This window comes from Taudactylus pleione, unplaced genomic scaffold, assembly GCF_031769625.1.
Source record: "Taudactylus pleione unplaced genomic scaffold, aTauple2 ptg000437l, whole genome shotgun sequence".
In the NCBI taxonomy this organism is placed as follows: Eukaryota; Metazoa; Chordata; class Amphibia; order Anura; family Myobatrachidae; genus Taudactylus; species Taudactylus pleione.
The window spans coordinates 5,994,439-6,006,461 of NW_028284839.1; the positions used below are offsets into that span (position 1 = coordinate 5,994,439).

Here is a 12,023-nt window from a genome sequence, read left to right on the forward strand (position 1 = left end):
GAGCCAATTGTGATGCATTTGACAAAGTACTTGTAGGGTCAAACTGAATAATATCCTTCCCAAAAATATGGGTGTGTGACCAGCTTACAGGACACTATGCAGGGTTTTCATACACTGTACTTATAAAATTCTCCGCATAGACTTTTCCCCCATCAGAACACATTGGTAATGGGTTCCATACAAAAGGTACAAAAGGATGACAATGATTTGGTCGACACCAGAAGGTCGACATGACAGAAGGTCGATGTGTACAAAAGGTCGACAGATTCAAATGGTCGTCATGGAAATGGTCAGCACATAAAATGCACCATATTTTTTTTTATTTTGGGGGTTACGCGTTCGGGTTAAGCACTAGGAGGAACGGTTAGGGTAAGGCACTTACCCCAATGGTTAAGGTTAGGCACTAAGAGGAACGGTTAGGGTAAGGCACTTACCCCGATGGTTAGGGTTAGGCACTATGAGGAACGGTTAGGGTAAGGCACTTACCCCGATGGTTAGGGTTAGGCACTATGAGGAACGGTTAGGGTAAGGCACTTACCCTGATGGTTAGGGTTAGGCACTAGGAGGAACGGTTAGGGTAAGGCACTTACCCCAATGGTTAGGGTTAGGCACTATGAGGAACGGTTAGGGTAAGGCACTTAACCCGATGGTTAGGGTTAGGCACTAGGAAGGATGGTTAGGGTAAGGCACCAAGGGGAGGGTAAGGGTGAAGATTAGGGTTAGGAAAAATATGTCTCCACCATTTCTGTGTTGACCATTACCATGTCGATCTTTCTAATATGGCGACCTTTTGTTCCTGTCGACCTTTTGTAATGTCTAACTTTTGTCATGTCGATCTTTTGGTGTTGACCAAATTATGGTCGACCTTTTTATTGTCAACCTTTTGTAAGAGCCCTTCCTCATTTCTATGACGGGGCTGAGGCCCTGAAGAAAGAGGAAGAAAACTAACAATTTGGCAAGACAAACTTTATATCAGATTTTCACCCCCACTGACGGTCTGATTCAGGAACGGACGCAGTCCGGGTCACTGCTGCGTCCTCAGTAACAGCGGATCTGAGAAATGATGCATATGCCGCAGAAGCCGTCTTTTGTAAAAAGGCAACAGCGGGCTGTTTCTCAGAAGAAGCAGCATCAAGGGAACATCGGCAACAGTGAGGCGACCATCGGACATCTGAGCATCTAAGGTTGCTGAGAGTAACCAAAACAGCAAAGCCGTCGAGGCCAGACAATCTGCGTCTGAGGACGCAGTCACTGACTTCAGCACGCTTCAAAAACGCGCCCTGTTACCGCACCAAAATACCCGCAGCTTGTCAATCAGGGCGCGGCTAAAAACACACTGCGACCGGAGCCGCAGAACCGTCGTGGCACATACATGCGCAGAAATAAAAACATTGGTCATTTGAGACTGAATCAGGCCCTTAGGGGTATATTTACTAAAGTGAGGGTTTATAGAAGTGGAGGTGTTGCCCATAGCAACCAGATTTAAGGTTGGTAGATAAATTATAAGTAGAGTCTGATTGGTTGCTATGGGCAACATCTCCACTTCTATAAGCCCGCACATTAGTAAATATACCCCTTAGTATTTGTATTGCAGTCAACTTTGTCATCTTGTATAATGAACATCACACATGGACGAGACTGATACAAAACAAATGCAATAGGGACTCAAGCCAGGGGCGTTTCTGGAGAGGAGGGGGCCCGTGTGCAGTCTCCGACATGGGCCCCCTCCTCTCCGCCCGTCGGCCGGCATCGCACTGAGCTGTGTGCGGCCAGCGCCATAGTTATAGACTCTGGGCACTAGAGTGTGCCCAGAGTCTATAGTGTCTGCACAGGTCACCGGGAAAATGGCCGCGGCGGCCACTTTCCCTGTACTGCGCATGCGCAAACGACAGGAAAATTCCCGCGCGGCCATTTTTCAGTCGTTCTACAGCGCCGGACGCCCACGCCGACGTGGGACTCCGGAGAGGTAAGTAATATTATGGGTGCAGGGTGTGCGGTGCGGGGCCCCCCTGGACCCAGGGGCCCGTGTTCCCTGCACACAGTGCACCCATTATAGATACGCCCCTGACTCAAGCACCAATGACATGTGTATGAGTCAAACGTCTTCTATGATGTTTTAATAATTTTTAGGGTACTATTAAATAATGGTTTATTGTCACAGGATCATTTTAAATAGAAAACATGACTAAAATGACTTTACTGGAAATGTGAAATGTATATGGAGAATTTAAATTTCAATATTTTTTTTTATTACTTCTGACACATTAGTTTATTTTACTTTTACTTTTCATCCAAAACATCAATAAGTTTAATACTTTCAACATAAGTTTATCTCAAGGTAAATGCTCAGTAGGTGGAATGGTGGCGTGCTTACAATTTATTGCCCCACCCAAAATACACTGCACCAGTTTAAACACCATTTTAAACAGCACAAGGCTTCCATTAATTAATTTAATATGGCCGATAATTGCGATGGTTGGGTTCATGAACAATCCGTGGCCTACGCTATGTAACATGTACACGCTTGGAGAGAAATCATAATTAGAAAAGGGACTGGATTAATGGAAGGTGTGGTGAGGAGACAAGTCTCCTTTCATCACATCACTTTCATTAAAATACAGGCTTTATTTAAGAGAAAATGGCTATTCCATAAAGCTATTACATACACTGTCAGACTAATCTATCTTCCACAGGTTACAGCATAGCATAGCTTGAACAAAAACCAAAACACTAATTCCTCACATGAAAGCTACAAGGTTAAGGCCCCCACACACAGGGCCTGATTCAGAGCCGGACGCAATTAGCGCTCGCTCGTCCAGAAAATAGGGGTGGCTATTCAAATGAACCGTTCGCTCTTTGCGGTCTGTTCACGCCTCTAGGTCTGAATGAGCGAACAAAACTTGCGGTAGTTTTTTGGAAAAATACGCCCCCTGGCCGCTCGCATCCTACGTCATGTCCGCTATTTATTAGATTAATCGAGTACATCGACCAGGGTATGAACTGCTCGCTATTCTTGGGGTTGGTTTTTGCCACCACAATCTTGCGAGCAGTTCTGGCTATAAAATAACCCAGTGACATGGTCAATGACGCTGCTGTATTAATTATGCACACCCATAAAACGCCCGTTTTGACCTTTAAGCACGCCTGCGTTCTGATCTCCACTCCCCGTTTTCAAGCACCTTCGCCTGTTACCACCCACATACGCCTCCTCCTGTCACTCAAAATAGCAGGCATTCGCTATTTAGTGAACAAACGATTTTCGGCCGCACTGACTGGTTCACGCATGCGTATTACGATCCGTACGCATGCGCAGTTGTGCAAACATCGCTCGGAACGAACGAGCGGCCGCTTACGAGCGGCTCTGAATCAGGCCCCAAGTCCCCACATTTTTAACGAAAAATAGGAGTTTTGCAAAATTTTTCACCTGCTCTGAGATGGAGAAAAATAGGATAGTACGAATACGCATTTCTGGTGAAAAAAGTTCACACAAATGTAAGCTTTTTGCAAAACCTGCGGCTTATCACAGCCAATTGGACACGGCCCCTTAGATATTATGAAAACATCCCTCTAGAAAGTTATTTTCATTAAAACTGAAACGTTGGACATGGTGGTACCTTATCATGCATTTCACCTTGTATGGCGCCATGTTTTCTCCAATATGCAGAGCTTGGAATTATTTATTTCTCTTGGAATCCTCCTGTTGTCTTGAATAGTATACTTACTACAATTGGTGGCATTCAGCTTCTTAGTTAGAACTACAAACAACTCTGCACACACACACACACACACACACACACATATATATATATATATATATATATACACACACACATCTATACAGTTTATGTGTGTTTTTAATAAGAGTAGTTTGGAGTTCCAAAGCTTTAATTTTTAGTGTAAGTGGTTGCCTTGCCCCTGAGTTGCACAAATTCCAGACTATAATACTCGTGTTATTGAGGTAACATTATGAATTGGTCTTTGCAGTATGCACCACGCCTGAGAATTTTGAACATTGATGTTTTCAGACATATGAAAACCAACGGGTCAGAAAATGAAAAAAATGTAAGTAAGTCCTCAGCCCCTTTCTGCCGGTTGGGCTTCAGTCAGACAGTCTTACTGCAGCCCAACCATTTGGGGACATATTTGGAAACAATATTGCCCATTTAAGTGGTTCAAATTCAAAATAATTATAAAATAAGCTCCACCCATGATCTGCTCAAGCCACACCCTAATTTACCCAAACTTGTGCAGGACTACCCAGCCACGCCACCTTACAGCTAAAACACCCACTTTCTGTAAAGTGACACTTCTGAGTCCATGAACTGGCGGAGACCTGCCAAAATCGAGACTATTTGGATGTATGCATAATATTATGACCTAGTTGGTATTATAGGAGTTCAAAAATATGTATTTTTGTTCACTTATCAAATACGCAGGGAAGATTGTGAGATGCACTCTAATGTGACCAGCACAGGGAACATAACATAACATAAGGGGATTAATAGGAAGGTGGTGTGAGACAGTGACAGCCACAGAGAGAGACGACACAGTGATAATTTACGATACAACGCCACCTACTGTTCCTTCAGTATAGCTTCCAAGCAGAACTCAGCCTGTAGCTGTTGCTACACTTCAACAATAAGGACTCTTGATCAGTGTAAGTTAATAAAACCGTAGTACCGCTTACCTTGAGGGGGCAGGTCGAAACGTATATGTCTGTCAAAGTGCATGGTGCTGTGGAACTTGATGTCACATGACTCACACAAGTTTAAAGGGTTTTTCTGGTTCATTTGCTGGCAATCTGCATGATGACATACCTGCAAAAAAAGGCACAAACATGTAAGAAAGGAGAGGTCTATAGCCAATATGCCACATTTTATAGAAGCCATATACTTCTGGATAGCATATAAATCTGTGGAGAACAGGTATGGGTCATTTTCTGTTTTCTTCGGCTAGTCATGCACACAGGCGCGATGTACCAAGTGTTTCCTACGTAACCAATTGTGAGGAGCAGTGCCAAAAACGTTAAAGGGGTTGTCCAATAGTGAACACTGCCCCTCAGTATGACCTGTCCATTATTTGAAGGCCCCCTCGCTATAACCATCTCTTACCCCCTCCCATCCTATGTTGACTGCTCAGCAGCTGCGGTTTATGAAGCTTAGTGCACAGAATGGGGAGGAGAGGCGCCATCATCTACCTCATAGATAGTACGCGCAGCCTGGGTATAGCCAGACGAAGCAGCCAAAGAGGTGTCCCAAATTACCCTTGGCGGCCCTCTTGCTATTCAGTTCTATTTCACACATTGGGCCTGATTCAGAGCCGCTCGTAAGCGGCCACTCGTTCGCTCGGAGCGATGTTCGCACAACTGCGCATGCGTATGGGTTGTAATACGCATGCGCGAACCAGTCAGTGCGGTCGGAAATTGTGTGCTCGCAAAATAGCGAATGCCTGCTAATTTGAGTGACAGAATGAGGCGTTTGTGGGTGGTAACAGGGGAAGGTGCTTGAAAACTGGGAGTGGTGATCCGAACGCAGGCGTGCCAAACGGTCAAAACGGGCGTTTTAAGGGTGTGCATAATTAACAAAGCAGCGTCATCGACCACGTCACTTGGTTGTCTTTTAGCCTGAACTGCTCGCATGATTGCGGTAGGAAAATGCTACCACAAGCACTGCGAGCAGTTCATACGCCTTTCGATGTACTTGATTAATCTAATAAATAGCGGAGATGACGTAGGATGCGAGCGGCCAGGGGGCGTTTTTTAAAAAATAGCGAGCGCATGTTTCGTTTGCTCGTTCAGACATAGAGGCGTCAACAGACCGCAAAGAGCGAGCGCTTTATTTAAATATCCGGCCCCTTTTTCTGAACGAGAGAGCGCAAATAGCGTCCGGCTCTGAATCAGGCCCATTATTCCCTGAATAATATATGCCAGTGACTTTATATTTTCAGTAAACTCAGAAGTACGGGACTGACTGAATTATCTGGATTTTTTTTTTTCCAAAAAGGTCACAAGTGACACTTGATAAGACTCACGGTGAAACGCTTTCACGTTCTCAAAGGTCGCAAAGTGGGGGGAGATCAATATAAAAGGACAATTCAGGACATGAAAACAATCATTACTCCGCTCTTCGCTTTAATCTGTCTCTGCAATGATGCATGGCACCTTCACATCTCTTTTGAGGATGAGCTTGATAAAGAGGGATTTGATGTTATTTTAAAGGCACTCTAACCTGATAAATGTAATTGCTCAATTGACTAGTACAGAGAAAACAGAGCTTTATACTATTATTTATTTGAGATATTCGCGGACCCTGTGTTATGGTTTTGGTAAAACCACCCTCAAGTGTTTTTTGGTTCTTTTCTGTCTTGGTTTTCTTTAAAATTGGTAAAAACAGCTCAAATCATGTAATTTAGGAAAGTTTAATGCAATCCAAAACCCGAGATTCATTTTTGAAGTACGAGCTGCGAACTGACAGCAGACCAGAGCCGGGACTCTGCTCGGAACCCGAAAAAGTGATTCGAGCTCCACTTGGGTGTGTTCGGTTTTCAGCAAAACAGAACCGCACATCTATATTATTTACTAACATTCACTGATACAGCACCAGCATCAGTTACACTGTACAACTGCTTAGCACAGGCTATGAGCACACTTTGGTGGCGGGTCTGGCTTGTATCTGCAGTCGGCGCCCAGAGGTTGAAGCTATTTAATCAGTTGAACATTTCATTAGTTAAATATTCATGAGAATGCAGCCGAGCAATTTATTAGGAACTGGTAACATAAACACACTGTGGCACCAGACGGCAGAATATATAGAAATATATACAGTATAGAGAGAGACGGAATGCATTTTATATGCAAGTAGTTAATTAAACCCCCGAGTCTCTTGGTCTGCCTCCGGACAAGCAGGGGTTAATGGTTATGGTGAGATAATGTTGTGGGTGGGGTTAGGAGGGTTTCAGCCTATTGAATTGTGTTTGGGGTGGGGTTTCAGGGCCATGTGACAGTTACTGCAGCATCCATTTTCCAGAATTTCTGCTGTACAAATCGGTTCCCGTCCACCCTCTCTTGGGTTTTTGCTTTGTTTGGTGTCTGCTTTATTGTGACACTGTTTAAATACAGCCAACCATATATACGAGCATATTCATTTTCCAAAATGATTTGGTCTATAACTATTTATTTATGTAACTAGATGGCCGATGGTTTTGCCATCAATGGTGGAGATCCAAGTCGCCGGGTTCATGGAGCCTCCGTGATCTGACAAGCAAAGTCCCATCCCCACATCTGATTGGCCCGCTCCCCGGAGAGTCATAGAGCAGGGATGACCATCGGTGGGCAAAACCATCAATGGTTCTCCATTAATTGTTTTATACCATTGATGGCAGCCATCGATGATTTATCCACGGATGGCCATCTCTAGACATTCACAAATTTCAAGGAGGTCTCCATGACTCTTGGGAGAATGGACCAGCCTCCTGGATCCCACCTGATCCTATTGCAAAGTGGGTGTAGTGGGATGTGAGGATGCTAAATGCGATTCATGCCATTATGGTCCCTCCCCTTGTTGCGCTATGATGCGAATCCCGGCATGGTGCAGTAGGAGGCTGGTTTGTGATGAAGCAAAATGCGTCGACACTTACGCCGCACTGACCTGTTGCTTCTCCCCCACAAATTAGGAAGGCATGTTGGCTGTGAACTACCAACTTTACAGATCTCCCTGCTGGAAGATCCTTAGGAGTCTAGCTTTGGGATAAATATCACAACTACACACCAGCGTGATGACACAGTTCATGTTATAATACCGGCCGCTGTGATTGGAGCCTGTTGATGTGAAACAAGACATCATACTGGGTTCCGGCCTCAGGGATATTGACAGACTCTCTTGGGAGCCCAGGAGATCACTCAGTATTCCGAAACTCTCCCAAATGCTCCAGCAGAAAGTATGGCAATAGTTCCTAAAGAACATTGGTTCAGCCCCCCCCACCCTCCCTTCCCTGCACACCCACACCAAAGAAAAAAAAGACATCTGCCCGTCTTCCAACTAACAGACTAGCACAGACAGCAGTTAATGGATACAGGTCACCATCGCAAGCGAAATTGGACGATTTTCACCAAAAAACAGGCGTAATCGGGTAAGTGCGATAAAAAAACATTCGAAAAAGTCAGGACATGCAGGAAATTGCGATTGTACCCCCAAAAAAAGAGCGACATACATCGGAATTAATTTAGAAGTGTATTATTGGCCGTAATAAAAGTATTTAGGGTACTTAAATAGCGTCAGTTGGCGGTAATTTTCCAGGAAATTACTGTTCCACGTAAATTGAGGGTATGTTAAAATGGGTGCAAGTATATTTTCGTGTCGTAAAAGCGAACTTTTAAAATTCGTTAAAAAAAAACCGCCTGATGCAACCACGTGCAATGTTTACAACACTTGACGCATCCATATAGCCCCCCGAAATACCAGACCCAATACATTAAACCCATTTTAATTTTTTTTTAACCCAAAATTTGACCGGTCGTGTTTCGCCAAATTACGAAGAACTTTTGGGGTAATTTATCATTGGGGGGGTTCCAAAGGGTTCTGAAAGAAGGGGGTCATTCAGACCCGCTCGTGAGCGGCAGTATGCTCGCAAGCGGGTCGATGTTCCCCCACTGCGCATGCGCACGACGGAGGGAGCTCCGTCGTGCGCATGCCCGAGACCCGGCGAGCGACGGGCTCTCCATCGCTCCGGGTCTCGCACCAAAGGGGGCATGCTGTCGATGTTGATTGACAGCACGCCCCCTTTGGTGGGCGTGCCGGGGGCGTGCCTGCCAGACGGAGGCGTTCCCATGGGAACGCCTACCGTCTGAAGCCGGCCCACACTGACATCACTAGTGATGTCAGTGGGAGTGATTTTGGCTCAGATAGAGCCAAAAGCACTCCAGGGCTTGCGGTAGCGAGACCCTACCGCAGGGTCTCGTCGCAAGCCCGATGGTCGCGATGGTCAAGACCATCGCGACCATCATCATGGACGCTCGCTATAGCTGTGGGTTGTCACCCACAGCTATACGAGCGTCCAGGAGGACGCTCCATTTTCATGGAGGAGGGCCCTGATTCAGAGCGAGCGCTCTGGTCAGAGCGTTCAGCTCTGAATCAGGCCCTAAATCCCCACACTTTTAAGCAAAAATAGGGATTTAACTTTTTTTCACCTGGTCTGAGATGGTGAAATTTTTTCGCCTGTTTTACACTATCTGATTGGTTGCTAAGGGCAACATCTCCACTTCTAAAAACCAGCACTTTAGTAAATATACCCCTATAGGCCTGATTCTGAGTCACATGCAAGTCCGAACACGCCCGCAAATTTTTCCGCAATCTATACAGCTACGAGTAATTCTGAGTCATCTCAGTCGCTTCTGGGTGAACGGGCGTTAATGGGGTGGCAAGCAGGTGTTTGCCCATAACAGATGTGCCCCGTGGGCATATAGCGAAAGTTGTACGCATGCAGAGTTCACATCGGCAATTGCGCCCACATTACAGGACAGGATGTTTAGTAAAAAAACAAAAATCTTGCCTGTCAGATTCCTAAAATACACTGTGCTGCGCTCGGCAATCTGCTACTAAGAAAAGAATGGTCATGGAACCACTTTACTTACTTTGTGTAATTTGAAAGGTACAAAAGTTGTGGTGAGTCAGTTGCTGTCCTATACTTAAAACCAGCTATAACTGTCCACATACTGTACACTCAGTGTTCTGGCAGTAATGAAATGCCACATGTCATTTTACCCAGTAGAACTTACTTTCCACATCAGTCGGTGGGTACTTATAATAAAAGATGTCTTTAGTCAATGCAACACAAGCGCTCATTTCCTAACAATGCATTTTGATGCAAAACTAGCACTGTACCACAGCAACCAGTTTTTATCTGTCTAGTGTAAAGCTAGGTACACACTAGACGACTTGCAAACGATTTTCCTTTAACTCCTGGGCAAACGATCTAGTGTAGGGGTGGCCAACCGGTCAGAGGCAAAAGGGTAAAAAAATATCTGTAGTCAAGTTAAAGTGCCGATAGCATGCGCGCGCCGAAGCTATAACAAGGACACGCCCCATTTTTATGCGCGCGCCTTTGGTATGACATTTGCAGGAGCATGACCTTCATCCCCATTTTTAGTCACGCTGGGGGCGAGCCCAGCACATTGAAAATACAGAACTGACAAACCTTTTTTCAATCATTTTTGAATGCCCCTTATGCAATGCCCCCTGTAGTAGAGCCCATTATGGAGTGCCCCCTGTAGTAGTACCCATTATGCAGTGCTTCCTGTAGTAGTGCCCCTTTTGCAATGCCCCCTGTAGTAGTGTCCATTATGCAGTGCCCCCTGTGGTTGTGCCCCATATGCAGTACCCCCTGTAGTTGTGTCCTATATACAGTGCCCTCTGTAGTTGTGCCCCATATGCAGAATCTCCTATATTTGTGCCCCTTATGCAGTGATCCCTGTAGTTGGGCCCCATATGCAGTGCCCCCTAAAGTGGTGCTCCTTATGCAATGCCCCCTGTAGTAGTGCCCATTATGCAGTGCCCCCTGTGGTTGTGCCCCATATGCAGTACCCCCTGTAGTTGTGCCCCATATACAGTGCCCTCTGTAGTTGTGCCCCATATGCAGAATCCCCTATATTTGTGCCCCTTATGCAGTGGTCCCTGTAGTTGTGCCCCATATGCAGTGCCCCCTAAAGTGGTGCTCCTTATGCAGTGCCCCCTGTAGTTGTGCCCCATATGCAGTGCTCCCTGTAGTTGGGCCCCATATGCAGTGCCCCCTAAAGTGGTGCTCCTTATGCAGTGCCCTTACCTGACCACGCTGGCTCCCGCTCTCTCTGACTGGATCTAACTGGGCAGGGTGGGCTCCTCACATCGCGGGTGAAGTCATGACGTCACCAGCGCACTGCATCACTGGGAACGCTGGCCTCTAAAGCTACCGGAGGCTTCTTTAGCCTCTGGTCGCTTCAGAGGTCAGTGTTCACAGTTGCCACCGCGGGATCTGCTGTTAGGAGCCGCAGCACAAAGTAAGAGCCGCATGCAGCTCCAGAGCCGTGGATTGGCCACCGCTGATCTAGGGCTTACACACTGTCCAATCTAACAAACGTCCATACGATATATCTTACATCGTTTGGTGGTGAGATCGTTGACTGTATAATGCAACCATATCGCCTGGTCATTCGGTAGAGCGTACACACTGCACGATCTGAGGGGAAACGAGATTGATAGATCTTCCTGCATGCACAAACGATCTGAAGATGCGCCGAACGAGGGAGCTAGCATGGGGCTCGATTCAGACCCGCTCGCTAAATACGTATGCAAATCCGGCTAACTAACGATCGCACACCAAGGCATAAGCACGCCAACTATGTCTTGGCGTGTGATCGCCCTGTGTACGCAGATGCCCACCAGTCTTAAGACGCCCACTAATGCACGTCATCTCCAGGAAGTGCATGCAACCATCGGGTACCATCGGACACGAACGCAGCACTTGTGGTTGACCATACCTTACACAAGCACTGCGAGCACTTAAATCCAGCCAAGTGACGTATGCTATGACGCTTCGTTTTAATTATGCACGCCTCTGGAACGGCATTGAGACGCTCAGACACGCCTGCATTCGCACCTCCACTCCCCCGTTTTCATAGCCCAACCCATCACCACCCACAAACGGCTTCTCCTGTCACTCAGTCGGCTGAGCAGTCTATGCGCAGCAAGCGTACACTTCCCGATCGCTCAGACTGGATCGCACACTGCGATGCGTACGCATGCGCACAATGCAAACATCGGCAGTCTACGAGCGAACGGGTCTGAATCAAGCCCACAGTGCGTACACACTGGACGATCCGTCGATCCGATGCGTCGGAATCAGCCAAATCGTTCAAAATATCGTCTAGTGTGTAGGGGCCTTAAGGGTCTGATTCAGAGATTTAGGCAAAGTCGATATTTATGCAGATTGAGCGATTTTTAGCCACTGTGCATGCGTGAAAGCCGCACTGCGCACGTACAGCGATTGGCTTG

The 12,023-nt window shown here is 46.4% G+C and overlaps 1 protein-coding gene across 3 annotated transcripts in view; it reads right to left on the minus strand.

The window, feature by feature from the left end:
- The window catches only part of PLEKHG5 (pleckstrin homology and RhoGEF domain containing G5), a 419,500-nt gene that overhangs the window by 165,328 nt on the left and 242,149 nt on the right, over positions 1 to 12,023 (minus strand). For all 3 annotated transcript variants that reach the window (XM_088447753.1, XM_088447755.1, XM_088447754.1), the window contains one exon: positions 4,688 to 4,817. In XM_088447753.1, coding sequence (XP_088303879.1) covers positions 4,688 to 4,817 — 130 coding nt within the window. The remainder of the gene's footprint in view (positions 1 to 4,687; positions 4,818 to 12,023) is intronic.